Below are 16,345 nucleotides of genomic sequence, written 5' to 3' on the forward strand. Positions count from 1 at the left end.
TTTTTAATTTCGTCATTTGGTATGTTACACAGTACACGCAACATATAAGTATTAATTAGTATTACTGTAATAGACAACTTCAATCTATGGTCCATATAAATCACAACTTTAATATTTGTTATTCATAATTTTAAATTGGGTATACCTTTTTTGTTAGTCCAGTAACAGAATTATTCAATTTAAATTTAACATTCGTGTATCCTTTAAATTAAAATAAGTTTTTTATTTATAAAAATATAAATCGTTGTCATATACCAAATATATATTATGTGTTTTAAAAAATGATTTATTTTTTCAAGGAATTCATATAACTTATTAAATACACTATTTTACACAACTTATACCAGTAATAATTTATCTATATGTATTACATGTGTTTCATTGCTCTGTATTTGACCAAAAATTAGAAAGGTTGAAATAAAACTAATAGACACGAAAATAAACGAATTTAAAATAATTGTGTAAAAGTGAATTTTGTAAATTTAATTTTGAGTTTTATGATACAAACAGAGTTAGGTTGGAGTACTTATAAAAAGCAATAATAAATTTTGTTAAATAAGATTGTCAGGAAAGATTGGTAGGTTTTTTTATGTTAGTACATACCTATTTTCTTTTTATGTTTTGTTCATTGTTTTACTTTCTTAGTTCTTATTTTTATTTCCTTTTTCATGTACTTTCAGACTGTACAACACAGGGGCCCATATTTTAGTAATTAAAAAAAGATTATGGCAAAGTTAATTTTACCAAACTTAGCTGGTAAAAATATTGAATTTTCGGTTGAACAAATCATGAACTTAAAAATCATTAAATATTTAAAGTTTCATCAAATATATGTTGTAAAGAATATTTAAATATTACATAATTTCCCCCTAAAATTAGGATTGATTCATGAATATGACAAAAGAAAGAAACAAATTCTTATCAATTATTTTCAAAACTAAATCAATTGGACAAAATTAATTAAATAGTCTAAAATATAAGTCGATGAGTTAGCTAAATTATTTTTAATCCATAAAAAGTAATATAAGTAATTTAATATTTTACTTCAATATATTTATAATTTTTTTCATAATATATAATTTATCTATATTTTATGGAGTGTAATTTTTATTGTGAATTTGGTGTAATTCTCATATTTTATATTTATTTATTTTTAATAAATTTTCATGTAATAACAAATTATTAATAGTTTTGAGATATGAGTTTAATTCAAATATCAAAGTTCATAATTATATCTACCATGAACTTATTTGGAAATAATAATATATCTTAAATTTTATTTGATTTTTTTTACTTATAAAATACTATTAATGATAAACAACATATATTATAAAAAAAATCAAAATTAAAAAAAAAATCAGAAATGAAAAATCTTGAGTCTAAAAAACTTAATATCATTATTTTTTTTTCAAATTATAAAATAGTGAATTAGTGGCATAACATGATTTAACCTACTTGATAACTTGGGTAAGTGGATAAAGTCACCAAAACTTGTCTCAATAATTATTATATTTAATCGCTTGACCTATGCAGTCCAACTCATAATAATAATAATAATAATAATGATGGTTACCGTCAATATAGTTCCATAATTAACCAAATATTGTTTTCTTCAATCATTTCAATGCATCATCTTTTTTAATCTTCACACTTATTTTTCTCAATACTATATGCTTTTCTATTCAAGAGTAACTTTGTTAGAAACATGGTTTATTTAGTAAAAGAGTTTATTATAAATGTAAATTAAATATTTATGTAGTTTAGAGTATAAACCAATATTATTAGTCATGTTACGAAAATAAGTTGTTTTCTTAATTTTGAGTAAATGGTTTGATTTATCTTGTTTAGTTCAATTTAAAAAATAGTATATGTTCGTATTGGCCCATTCTAGTTTGGATATAGTATCAAAAATACTATATACACCTCTATTTTATATATTCGACCTCAATATATTTTTTATTTTTTTATCAGTTAAAAACCTTGTTCGAACTTATAAATAATACTTAAATAAGTTATAACGTTGTTTTGAAATGTTAGTTTGTAATTTGTTTTTATCTTCATTCCTCTTTTGTTTTTTACAATACTAATTAAATTATAATTTTATCACTCTTAAATAAGTTAATTTTCGTTACAATTTATCTTTGGCACAACAGTAGTTAATTATGCATAATGCATTTTGGAACTGAACAACACATTATTAAGCTAACATGCATTTTTTTTTTTAAGTACCAAATATTGACCAAAATAAAAATAATCCACGTGATACGGGTTACACAATTCATGCAGGAAGAGGGAAAAAAATATATTGAAATTTTAATTTAATTATTAATTGGTACAGCAACAAAACGCGGTTTCTGCACATAAATTACATTAAAAATGGTTGTACCAAAGTATCTTTTTCAAAAGTTTGATTCGATCTAGATTTAATATTATAAATTATATTACGGAGAATTGCAACACATTAGTTAATTTGAGTGTGCGTTCAAGGAAGGTACTGTCTAACGGGACGGAGGTTTAACCAACCAAGTGGATTTTGTAGTATAAGATTTTTTTTTTCTACTACTGTTTTCCACGAAAATATTTTTTTTTGAAAAATATAAAATATTTAATCAGCTATTGTCAAAAATAATTAATTTGATTGATAACAATAAATCTGTTTTAAATTTTCATTTTTTGTTTCTAAATTATCATTCTGGTTAACATTTTTCTACCTCTTTTAATTGTTTATCGCTGCATATATCTCTCTTTTTAATCATGCATATTTTAGCCTAGAACTAGTTAACAACATACATAAAAAAAAGTAGGTAAATTAATTAATAAACTCAGTGCGTTATCTTTTTTTCAATTAGGTAGAAGAAAATCACACCAATTAACTTATAGCTTTGTGAAAAGTGCGTCTCCAAGAAGCTTAAGTGGAGCAAGAAATCACAATATTATACAATCAAATAAAATTATTAGGACGCATACAAAATACATCTAAGTGTTAATGTCAAAACAAAATGTTAGAGTTAATTATTATATTTAAGATATTACGTACTTATTTTAAAATTCCAAAATCTTACTACGATTTTATTTTAAAAAATGAATTATACCGAACTCGTAAGTAACATGTGATTATGAAATATACGGGAAACAAGAAGATGAATTATATTGTTTAATTAGTGTATAGGTAATTAATTTAATCATACAAATTAAAAGAATTGGTAAAATACTTGTTCTTACAAGGTCTCGACGAAATAAGACATATTACTGTAGAGTGTTGAGAACTAGGACACAAACGCAGTTTCAACTACTGTTTTATATATTCTAAATCTTGGTTCACTGTATCGAAGCCATGACAAGTTTACTGACATATACATACAATATATATATATATATATATATATATATATATATATATATTTTGCAGGATATTAATTATTCTTTGACAGAAACTAAGTGGATCGAGTCATAATTCAATGGTGACATTTGGACTATTACAATTTTAAGTAAAAAGAGTTACGTTTTAACTAATGATTAAGGTTTTTGGTAGAGTTGTCAAAACGGGTAATCTGCTCCGATCCGGCTCGATCCACCACAGGTTGATCACTTAGTGAACCAACCTGACTCACTTATTAGCGAACCAAAAGAATTTCAACCTGACTGGTCCACCGCAGGTTGGTGGGTTAAACGGATTAGTTCATGAGCTCACTTAATTAAAAAAAATACAATTTTTTTTTATTTTTTTTGAGTCAAAACTAGATTATAATTCTAATTAAAATCTAAATAAACTTTAATACAATCCAAATACAAACCAAAATCACAAAAATACAAATTATCTATGTGTTGGCTAAAACAAAAACCTAACATGACCCAAATACAAAGTTCAATTTAACAAAACATACTTGTGTGACCCTTTATTTGCGAGTTGGTTAGCCAATCTGGCTCACCACGGATTTAACTCGGGTGAGCCAGGTTCTAGGTGAATCAGGTCAAAAATCAACTCGTATTGAAATTTGTAAAAAAATTTCAATACAACCTGATTTGAACCCGTGATGAACTGGGTTGACTCGCGAGTTCCAACCTATTTTAACATCTCTAACTTTTGGTACATGCTAGATCCTAACAATATATATATATATATATATATATATATATATATATATATATATATATATTATCCCCTTGGTGCAATCAATTTGCATGCCAGCTGCATAGAAACTCTATAATGGCAATGAATGATTAGTGTTATAATATAATTGATGGCATTTGAGTGATTTGGTACTTAAAGAAGGGTGTAATGTGACGGGTGTAACTATAAAAGAGGTTGTGATAACAAAGGTATGTGGAGAACTTGATAAATCATAACATAGTAAAATACTTGTGTTGTTGGCGAAATGGGGATAGCAGAAGTGTGCTCCAGGTTCATTGGGGACTTTTTACAAACACTTAAAAGCTCGCCAAAGAGGTCAGAGTCTTCTGACCTTGATGAGAGTGAGCATGCATGCAAAGGTGGGAGGATGGTGAAGCTGGACGAGAAGATGGTGGGTGCCCTGGTAACAGTTTTTGGCATGGAGAGCAATGGAAGAATCAAGAAGGAGAGTGCAAGGGAAGTGGTGGAGAAGCTTGGTTTGGGTTCAGGAACAGGGTTTGAGCTTGGTGAGTTGATGGATGATGAAGTGCCTGTGGAAGAGGTGCTTGGGGAGTTGGAAGACGTGTCGAAGCGCAGTGAGTTGCTGCATGAAGCTTTCAAAATCTTTGATGAAGATGGAGATGGATACATTGATGCAATGGAGTTGAAGAGGGTGCTTGATTGCTTAGGTTTGGACAAGGGTTGGGATATGAATGCCATTGAAAACATGGTGAAGGTTGCAGATTTGAACTTCGATGGCAAGGTTGATTTTGGTGAGTTTGAATTCATGATGATGGGGTAGCGCTTCATGAAAAAATAAAAATATATTCATTCATTTTTGGAATAATTATTCAGCACCCAATTGTACATTAATTGATTTATCTTTTTTTTTTTCAGTTTTTTTCTTTAATCTATCTTGCAATTCTATACAAAGTTAAAATTTTCACTCGCTTAATTTTTTCAACATCGTTGGAATCAATGTATAATTTATTCATAAGGATACTTTGCTTAAGCGAATTACTCGCCACTTAATCCCACGATGACAGGTGTTTTGCACATGAATTGGTATATTGGATCTAACACAATATTAAAATGAAAAAAAATGATAATAATATACTAATTTATTCATTTCATTACTGATCTAAATATTATAATCTTAGGCCGATTCACACATATCAAGAAAAAAATAATTAAATAAAATTTAGATACCGTGCCTTTGTAGTTATTTTATTTAGAATTAATTTTTCCCCGATTTGTCTAATACAAATTTTAATATACATGTTATGTTACGAAGTTGAAACTCTCTGATTAGGAGTAATGTAAAATTACTTGAGAAGTTTATGTTCTATTCAAAATATTATATTACGTCAAGTATGGTATTTTGTATGGGCAATTTATTTGGCTTGCTATCATCAATACCGTATTCAACAGTCTTAGAAAGTGCTTATATATACATCACACAGTTATTTTTATCTCATTTTTTTTAACTTTAAAAAATCCTGTGGCTTCTTCCAATATAGGCTTAGAGTAACTCTACGATACATACATACACACACATATAATTATAAATATAAAATGCTAGAGCAAATTTAATCATGAAATACTTACAAATTAATTTCAATTAATCCGAAGTAACAATATTCTTACAAAAAATGAGCTATCAGACCAAAATTCTTCGTGACTTTGATAATGAGAAAAGGGATTAGATCTAAACAATAATATAAGAGAGGTATTTTATGTGGGATATTTAAAACTAATTATGTCTAACGTATGAATTAGAGACATAATTTTACCTCAAAATTTGATAAGATATCTGACATAATTTTTTGGTGTTTTTTTAAAATTTCATTGCTTTTGGCTTAAAATTTAAATTTAAAATATAAAAAATGCCAATTAAAATTATCTGGTTTTGTATGTATATTAAACACAAATGACAACATTATACAAAATGCCATAACCGCAAATGATCAAGAAAGTATGAAATATATACATAAAGGTTTGGTAAATTTCTGTTTGGTATAAGAAAATATTTCAGAATTTTCTGAAAAGTATCTATATGTAAACCAAAAGGCGTAAATTTAGAAAAATACCTAAAGTATATGAAAAAAAAAAACTTAAAAGGAAGATGAATTTTGAAGATTTCGGTTCTCTGATACGTTCACCTATTGGCCAACATATTCATTTTCTCACTCCATTTTGATTGAGTTTCAATTTGAGTTTTTTATTACAAGTTATGAGTGTTTAAAGTTTTTCTATATCATTTTTTTTATCTCAAAATCTATCGATATTTGTGAAATATAAGGAATGTACTATCAAATAAACACTAAAAGAACTTACTAAGAAAAAAACTGGATCACAAATCAACTTCTCACTACTTTTATTGAATTTTACAAAAATTGGATGAATAGTAAAAATATAAAAATACAGAAAAATAGATATAACAAATTCAGGATACGGAAAGTGAATATGAAAAACAAAATGATTAAAAATAAAACATAACAGCAACAAATAGTGAATGGAGACATTCACACATGGTTATAGTTAAAAAATAAGTACAGTTTCAATTTTAATAGTACACTTCGATGATGTACATAGACCCACTTGAAGCTGCAGAAACTCCGATCCAATAAGAAAAGCCTCCTCCATCACGAAACATCATAATAAGCATCAATTTAAATTACAAAAACAGTCTCCAAAACATGAATTATAAGCAGAGAACGTAGATAAAAGATAATATATGTATGTTTAACCCTAACATCCCATGAGAACCCAAAAGTTTTTTAAAGTTTATGTGTTGTATTTTTAGTGACTTACGAAAATGGATGACAGCAAAGTGAGATATTTGTTTTTATACAATTACAACAAGAAGACAAAATGGATAAAGCAACCAAGTCCTTTTATACAAAACTAGATACAACAAAACCAAGAAAGACACCATTTTAAACAGGCATCATTAACAGAAACAAAGCAAAGACACAATAACATACCCTACTGATCTAACAAGACAACACGTAAAACATAGAGCTGATCAATCTACTGGGAGGATACTAAAGAGTCTAAAAAGGTGGCCAAATACTCCCACAACTCATGCCATCGCTCATAACTCCGTTCACATTGTTCATGTCGTTGAAATTCATGTCCAAGTTTCCGAGGTCTGAATTCTGTACACAAACTGTGGCATCGTTGTATGAGCCATCATTTCCATGCACGGTGATGGTTGGCGAAACCTGCGCCATGCGGCGGAGATTGGTCGTGTTCAGTGGCGGGGGTGTGTTCATTTGACACTGTGTGGGAAGAAGCTGATTGTTTAACGTAGTGAAAGAGCCTCTAGTCACCATGTCCTCTGCTAACTTCACCTACAAGTGTATATTCATTCATTTTCCCTCAACCTTGAATGAAAAAACTAGATGTTATTATTCAGCTTTCATCAACCTAATAATACCTTAGCTCTCAAAGCTTCTACGTCTGATTTCAGCACCCGGTTGTTCGTGTCAGCCTCACGAAAATGTTGACTAGCATCATTGAACTGCTTGTATAGGGTTGCGTTTTCCACTTTTAGTTTTTCAACCTGACACACCAAAATTAATATTTCTCGTGCATTTTATATCAAATATTGATATGAGAATTTTAATATCATTCCCTTGTTAAAGACTTATCAAATACCTGCAACTCTAGGTCAGCCAGCTGCGCTTGTTTTCTTCTTCTTGACCTTCTGGCAGAATTGCGATTAGAAACCTTCCTAAAATTACAATGAAATTTACAATCTCAGTGAGCTTTAAAATCATCCAAGATACTATTTAAGATGAAATTTTTCGTTGACACTTAGGGTAGGAGGGAAAAAGAGTATTATAGGTTTTTATATTTTTTAAATAAAAATCAACTTTTTATTTATTTTCTTCTCTGGTGAGGACTTTCATCTAAATAAAATGTAGTTTTCATAGTTTGATTTACCTTCTAAGACGTTTCAATTCAACTGAATTTGTGCTCTGTTCACAAGGACCATCTTCATCAGATGGGTCAGAGGAACCACTTGTGGTTCCTTTCGTATGATTCTTCCAGCCCTCTGGTTTATTAGCTGACACTGGACTACCAACTGCCCAGTTTTCAATTCAATACAAAATGTTAAATTCAATAAATAAACTATAATTGGATGAGAGATAAACAAGAAAATGTTGTAAACATAACAATTCTCTATATTACGGGTTAAGGATTAATAATATATCTATTAGTATATTACAGTGCTCATACCATTAGCAGTGCCACAAATGGAAGATCGGGAATCTATTGTAGCAGTGATGGTGGAATGCTTGGGAGTGAGGTTTTGGGAAGAAAAAGGATCTGTCAGTCCACAAGTTGAAAATGAAGTCATAGCATCCTGCAATTACAGACGAATATGGTTAAGCTAGCTGAATTTTCATACATCATTTTAGTCACTAAAACTATCTTTTTCCCTTTTTTTATCACTTTGTCCTTGCAGAGTCTTTTTTTTATTCCTTTTCTTCTTTACATGCAAAACAGCAATGGAGCACATGCACCAAAAATAAGCCACAGGAAATAACAAAGCAATATTCCAACAACTCACAAGCTTCAAAACCGGGTCCACTGAGATAGAGGCAATAATATCAAAGCTTTATAAAAAAGATCTTTGTACTTGTGCTTTTGAAGAAAATTATGACGTCATTCTATTAATAAAAAGAAGAAAGTGTTTCATTTGATTATTGGTGATTTTTTTAGTTTAATGTTTTGGAATTCGTAAACAGGTCTAATGTATTAAATGTAAATTAATTTCCTTTGTTTAGGATAAATTTCATCATAATTGAAAAAAATAATTCAAACATAATCAACCAGATATACATTAAATCGATTGTGGTCGAGTAATACGATCCATAATGCATTAAAAGTTTAAAAATAATTAAAATTGACAATTTCCACTATTCAAGAACAGCAATTAATTAAAGATTCAACCTTGAAATTATGTTCCTAACCTTTAGATCTATTATAAAGTCTAAAATATAGGGTTGGTTTTTTTCAAATTAGGTCGATCCAACACGTTATAACGTTTCTACTTGCTAGTCAACTTAGTTGAGTTTTACTCGAACAAAACTTGACTAATTCCTCCAATTGCTACATGAACCAAGGATTTAGACTTAATTGAGATTTACTCCAACAAATCTGAAAATTTTTGTTAAAACTTAAAATAATTAAATTGAGCTGATTTAGGTTAATAGGGTCATTGACTCAACCCAACTTCCTAAACATTTTTTTTAATTAATTTTGATGCATGGATACTGTAATTTTTTTTAATGTATAACATATTTGAGTATATATTAATTACTTGTTTAATAGTTCCATTTATGTTAACAATTTAAAATCATTAAATAATAAAATAATGTATTGATACAAGGGTCAAACATTTTTACTTACATATATTGAAATGTAGAATTACTTTTTGTAAGCATCCCTCAAAATAGAATCATATGAAGGCTTATATACCAACCAAACAAAGAGTGGTTGAACGTGTTATTCCTATTTGCTACTTCACAAAAAGTAACACCAGTGAATCGTAACCCAAGGATTTCAATTCTCTCGAATTTAGTGATTATGAAATATTTCATGGCGCCATGTACAAATTTAGGCAAATGGTAGAAGCTTTTAATCATAGAATAAGTTGATATCATCATATTAATATTAAATAATGGAAAATGAGTTTCCAGGAGAAAAAAAGAGAGTTGAGAAGCTATTGCAAATATGTAAAAAGTTTAGCATATAATTTTATGTAATATTGTGTACATATACGCAACGCATAAAGATGCAACAAAAAGTTAAGAAAGAAAAGCAAGGGTTTTTCTTTACGTAATTGTAAAACATTATTTATCAACCGAACAATTTTCATGACAGTCCACTTGAATAGACAACAAATATTTAACAAACTAAGCATATATTAATTTAAAACCATGAAAACTACCTACCGCATTTCGATTAAAAATAGTTTCGTGTTATTGTTGTTTGCTTGGTCACTTTTTATGGTACAATTTTTTTTTCGTAATTGCCTCGTCACTTTATATAAAGCTTTTCCACACTGTTTTTTTCCTTTTAATCTGCGGGCGGAGGTAAAAATAAAACTACTTCTAGAAAAAACAACAGAACTACATTATTATATAATAATAAATATTTTCAATGATTTTCATACAGTTGTTTTATACACTCCTTAAGTATGAACTATTATACAATCATGCACGAAACTATATGACCCAATAATAAATAATAATAATAATAATAATAATAATAATAATAATAATAATAATAATAATAATAATAATAATAGAATATTTTTATTGATACATTAAGGAAAGTCGTGGCCGCTATTGTAATACTAATCATTGAAGTAAGCTACAACTCTATATAATAGGTTACAATAAACAACTTTTCAATAGTTTCTGCTATTCTTTTTTTAAAATGTTCATGAAAATCTAATTGACAAGCAAAATAAGATACATAAATATTTTTCAAAATTCTAATTACTCAATTAAAATTTGCCTCATATGTACCTATGTTCTGATTGAATATCCATGATACAGATTAGACAGGTGAAATTATTGTGCAAAATAAATTTATAATGACCATTGGCAAAGAGACACGAATATAGCTTGCGAAACTGTGGATGCACTCAGGGCAGTTGCAACAAATAGAAAGAACATCACGGGATGGGACCCACTCCATAGGCAGAAAGACAAATAAACCAATATTAAAAAAGAAATTTCTCAAAGTCCTGCGTTCACACAAGTTCTCAACACAACCCAAGAATGGAGCAGTCCACATCACCATGTCTTCTTCACGAACAACTTCACTCCTCCACCTTCACTCACGCACTCATACCTCCCACTGTTTTTTTTTTTTCTTTTCTGTTTTCGGAGAAAGTAACTTTCCTTTCACCTTCACAAATCACTTCACAATAATTAGTGCCAGCCACAACACTATTTCTCCAAACATCTTTAAAAATCTTTCTCTTATTATATGTCCTCTTTCTATAAGTAGAACATTTTGTTCATAACTATATCACTCTCCTCCTAAAGATCTCTACGCTGAAAAACTATAAAGAATTAAACTACAAGACAAATTTAATTAAACAAATCTCGATCTCAATAGAAGTCTTGCGTAAAACAGAAATACATAATTATTATTAGTAGTAGTAGTTTATTTTTATGGAATCGTTTAGTCTTTCTGTTATTACTATTAAGGAAGCGTTAGGCGCACGCGGATTACTTTCTATGGAGAACCGTAATAGGTTTTCAGTTTAGGTGGCTCGAAGGTGTTTCCAGTTTCAGAATTGAGTGTGAGAGAGTAAGAGAATACTGACCGGTAATAGATTTTGGAAAGCGGCGAAGACATCGGTTCCGGCGAGGTTCAGATACCGGAGCTCGTCGAGATTAGGGAAGTCGTTATCGAGATCAGACTCCGTGGTCGTCATCCTTTGGAAGCAGCCGTGGCCGGAGAAAACCGACGACGGCGTGAGAGATTGTTGCGACGCAGCCAGAACGTGGCCGGAGATAGAGCGTTAACAGTAGGAGAGAGAATTGGGAGGGAAAAGGGAATGAGAGTAGCAGCTTCAGGGGTATAAATAGAAACCCAATGCGCATAAACAAATAATTTTTTATTAAAAGAAAAGGAAAGAAAGAAATATTGGGCGGCACTTGACATTGAAACAAACCAGAAAGTTTTTTTGGTGATTGAAATCACGAAAGTGACCTAATCCATCACGTGTAATTACGTGCTCCAACCGTGACTAGAGATTTTTCTAGAATCGAATCTGGACCGTCTATCTTGAATCGGGAAGCTCTCTATACTGCCACGTGGCAAAGTGAAAATTACAGGTGGGGCCAACTTATATTTCTCCTTTATTTTCTCTTTTGATTTGTGTACAGCATTTAGAATGGGTCCCTCTCAAGATTAGAATATTATGTTATAAAACAATTAATATATGATTGATAAATTCATTAATCTTGTCGTCGTATACTTTTCTCTTGCAATATTAATATTATAAAATATTATTTTCAACTATGGTATTTATGAAACTATTACATATTCCATTTTTTAAATTAATTAAAATACACGCTGAAAATAGTTTTGAACATAGGGGAATAAAGGGCATAGAGTAGGGTAGGGAAGGAATAGTTTTGTAAAGAATAATAATGGCACGCTTTTGATGTTGTTCTGTTTCACATTATATAAATAATAAATTCTTAAATAAATTAATGGTTATTTCAAAAAGATATTAAATTGGTTAAATTGGTTTCGACTCGTGATTCAATTTGATTTAACACGAGTTTGAATTGAATTGGAATGAAAAAATTTCATTTCATTGTTTATTAAGTGAATTGATTTAAATTTGATTCACTTAATACATTGGTTAAACAAGTTTAAATTAAATTGATTTATTTAACTTATTAATATGTTTTTACAATTTTCAAATCTTTTCTATTATAGTTATTTATTTTTAATAAATTCGATTGAGATGACTCTTTTGTAGTTCAACGTTTGATAAACTAATCCGTTAAGTCGGACTGGATCTTTAAGACTCTCTTGTACATTGTATCTTTTGATAAAATATTTGCATAAAAATTTATGCAAATAATTATAGTTTTTTAGTATGTTTTAAGAAAAAAGAATAATTAATTTTGGATGTTTGATTGAGTAATAATGAAAAGTTTGTAGTTTTCTAAATTTATCAATGGCTTGTTAAGGGCGGTTTGACTTTGATGAGCAACAAGTGGCGAGGGAATTTCATTCTGTGAAAATGGCGAAGGGAGAAATGTTATGTTATACACAACTTGCACCTACTCTTGTCCAAAACAGAGAGTAGAAAGGGAAATGCATACACACACACACAATATTCTTTATATAAATGAAATATAGAAAGTTAAACATGTGGTAAACCAACTTTATTTAAAGTTAATATACATTAGGATCAAAAATTGTAAACTTTATTTTCAATTGTTATCGAATAATAATTTTGTTTACATTATGATGAAATAGTAAAGTCAATAAGAAAACTTTCATATATTTATATAATAAAGATGAAATCGCAATCTGCAAAAGCACGCGCATCATAGGTTTTGTTCTTTGTGTTTCTTGAATGTGAAAATAATTTATAAAACAGGTCTATTCATAAAGCACTTAATAATGAAGGAGTTGGTGTGATCTATCACGGAATAAGAATATCTAAACAGTATTTACTATGGTTGGCAGTCACAATCTTAATCACAGAAAAGTACAAATATGACCAAAGTGGAAACCAAAATATCCCTCCAGAATTCAACGTATTTTTATCGTTAATTATTGGATATACGTGTATTTTAGAGTTTTATATCGTTTAAAAATCAAATTCAAGTACAAATGTCTTACCTATTAGGTTTATAGAGAGAGTTTCATTAGAGAAAACAAACACCAATGAGACCTGAATCTAATCACATAAGACATTGACACCACTTTCAATCCAAAACTTTAAAAGAATAGATTTATAAGTTTTCATCCTTATATGATACTTCACTTTCCCATTTCTACTTAATATAGAACTTAGACTAGCAGTTGAATTTCTAACATTAACAAACTTGAAATCGAAATACAAACTTTATAAAATCACGTTATAAAATGAAGTTTACACATATTTAAATTGATCTTAGAATGGTTTGTGTGAGCAAAAGACATCGATTAAAAATGGGGTAAAAGTGTGAGTGGGAGTAAAATAGTGTAATGAGCCAATAAAATTGCGGTCGAAAACGAAGAAGAAAAGGCAGTGCGACTTTACTTTTGGAAAAGCATTAAAGGGAGTTGTGTTGTGTGGGTTGACGTGACTATGGCAATAAGAAGTAAGGAAAATGGCATTGGCAAATAGAAAGTAAAAAAAGTGAAGAAGGAGCAAGGAAGGGGGTGCGTTAAGCAATTTAAAAAGTGGGTTTCTTAAGTATGAAGGTGTTGTTAAAGTAATGGGGTTTGATTGGGACAAGCACCGACCCAAAGCAAAAAGTTAGGGAGATTGTAACATAGATGCTTTATGGGTGGTGTTAGAAAAGTAGGTTAAGTTAACACTTTCTCTCACCTCAAAGTAAAGGTTACTCCTACCTATTTCTCCAGTACAAATCTTGAATTTGTTACATTTTCTCTTCAAAATATATTAATATTAATATTTTTAAATATTTTTAAATATATTTTAAAATATTTTTTGTGTTATCATTTTATTTATTGTTGACTAAACTATATATATATATATATATATATATATATATATATATATATATATATATATATAACGTTAACAAATGTTTCCTTAATTTTGTTAAAATAATTACTTAATATATTAAAAAATATTTTACTTTTTCTAGTCTTATATATTTATCTTCTTCATTATATCGGTTTTACTAATCTTACTAATCCATACATTATTTAGTTCTATAAGAATGGATGATCCGGTCACCGTGTTCACACGTTAAAACCAAACCAAACCATCTCCTAATACTTTGTTTGTGCAATGTTGTTGTTGTATCTGATGGGGACAAATGAGAGAGTAATGAGATTGCATTTTGCACTTGTTGCTTTTTCCTTGTCATGTTCATATTCATATACATTTATAACAATTATTCTTAGCATCTTCCACCATGCTTCTTTGTTCTGTCTCTTCTTCAGATATGCCACCTCACAACCTCTTCTCTGTAACTTCTGCTTTTCATTGGCCCAGCTTTAATCAGACCACCATTGCATTCGTTTTCTTTTTTGCTAGGAGAATCATGGATACTTTTCTAACAAAATAGTTATCGACTTTATTAATTACTAGTATTTGTTACATTATCTGAAAACGTATTCTTTTTATATTAAAATTAATATATTTGAAAAAATATAGAAAAAACATACAGATTTAATAAAAATATTTAAGTTAAATATATTTTTAATTCTTAAATATTAATACGAAATTAGAATTTGTTTTTTCAAATTGATAAAATTTGATCTCAAATTTTAAAAATAAATAGATATAATAATTCTTATAGTTTAATCGGACTAAAATTTTAATACGTGTCAAATGGTATTTCAAATTAGAACTCGTGTTGTTTATATTTTTTAACATAATATTGTACTCATTTATTTTTTAAATTTAAAATTTAAAATATATATAAATTTTAAACTTAAACAAATTCTAATCGGGAGCTAAATACAAAACTATAAATATATTTAATCTAAAAATTTTGAACTCGTTGCAAAATACTTTTTCATATCTATTTTCCAAAAAAATTTATATTTTTTACCGATTTATGATTGCAAGAAAGAAACTCCTCTTTATTATGATTATGAGCTTATTGGTATTATGATTGTTCATCTGTTATTTATATAAATGTTCAATTTCAATGGAGGGAAATGTGCAAAAGAAATTGTGATGTAAGAATTTATTTATATAAATGTTAATTAAAGATTTACCAGCATTCATCTTTTAAGGATTAATGTTTAAAATTATATTTAATAAATATCATTAAATTAATCCAGTTACTTACTCTAACTTGTACTAATAATTGGAACACATATCCTTGTTTATTGACAATAAAAAAATAATTAAATATTGATTAAATATCATAATATTTATTAAAATAAAAATATTAGTAAAATGTATATTAAAATAAAAAATCTAAATGATCACAAAACGTGTATGTGTAAAAAGTAGCAAAATATTTTATTTTTAATAGCTATCTTCTTTCTATAAATAATAAAGTAAATAAAATAAATCATATTGATAAGAATAAAACGATATATATATATATATAATTACAAAAACAGATGAACGAAGGATTTAATAGTTATAACTTATAGATGATAGCAGAAAGGTCTACAAAATTATTATTTAACAATTGTAAGTTTGTAAGAGAAAAGAATGAATGATACCACTGATAAAAGTTGAAATATATTAGAAGCTTCTGGACCTTCGTATGTGCACGTTATGGGTTTGGTGGAACACATAGTTATGGGTTTGGTGGAACATATAGTTGTTCCACTCACAAAGATTTAAAGCCCGATTATTTTATTCCTTTTTCATACAAATATCACCTTTTGTAAAATTATTTTTAAACTTTCTGGGCTTTTTCAACTTTTAAGAAAATTTAAATATTTCAAAATAATTTTAGAGGTACCAGTAAAATTTGTGCTTCTTTTAAAATTTAATCTATATTATTATAATTATAACTATAGTCTTATTGT

At 28.4% G+C, this 16,345-nt stretch overlaps 2 protein-coding genes across 2 annotated transcripts; one reads left to right on the top strand and one right to left on the bottom strand.

Moving 5' to 3' along the window:
• Positions 1-4,312: 4,312 nt before the first annotated feature.
• Positions 4,313-5,005, top strand: LOC114162870 (calmodulin-like protein 2). Its single transcript, XM_028046855.2, has one exon. It carries the CDS (start codon positions 4,377-4,379, stop codon positions 4,911-4,913), a length of 537 nt encoding a protein of 178 aa, XP_027902656.1. The 5' UTR covers positions 4,313-4,376; the 3' UTR covers positions 4,914-5,005.
• A 1,929-nt stretch (positions 5,006-6,934) lies between these two features.
• Positions 6,935-11,717, bottom strand: LOC114164084 (basic leucine zipper 9-like). The gene is made up of 6 exons (XM_028048591.2): positions 11,469-11,717; positions 8,360-8,486; positions 8,063-8,204; positions 7,775-7,850; positions 7,554-7,679; positions 6,935-7,467 (listed from the first exon to the last, which is right to left on the bottom strand). The coding sequence occupies exons 1-6, from the start codon at positions 11,577-11,579 to the stop codon at positions 7,168-7,170; spliced, it is 882 nt and encodes a 293-aa protein (XP_027904392.1). The 5' UTR covers positions 11,580-11,717; the 3' UTR covers positions 6,935-7,167.
• Between the last annotated feature and the right edge of the window lie 4,628 nt (positions 11,718-16,345).

This window comes from Vigna unguiculata, chromosome 9, assembly GCF_037176805.1.
Source record: "Vigna unguiculata cultivar grain cowpea cultivar isolate G323 ecotype 2 chromosome 9, ASM3717680v1, whole genome shotgun sequence".
NCBI classification, from domain to species: domain Eukaryota; kingdom Viridiplantae; phylum Streptophyta; class Magnoliopsida; order Fabales; family Fabaceae; genus Vigna; species Vigna unguiculata.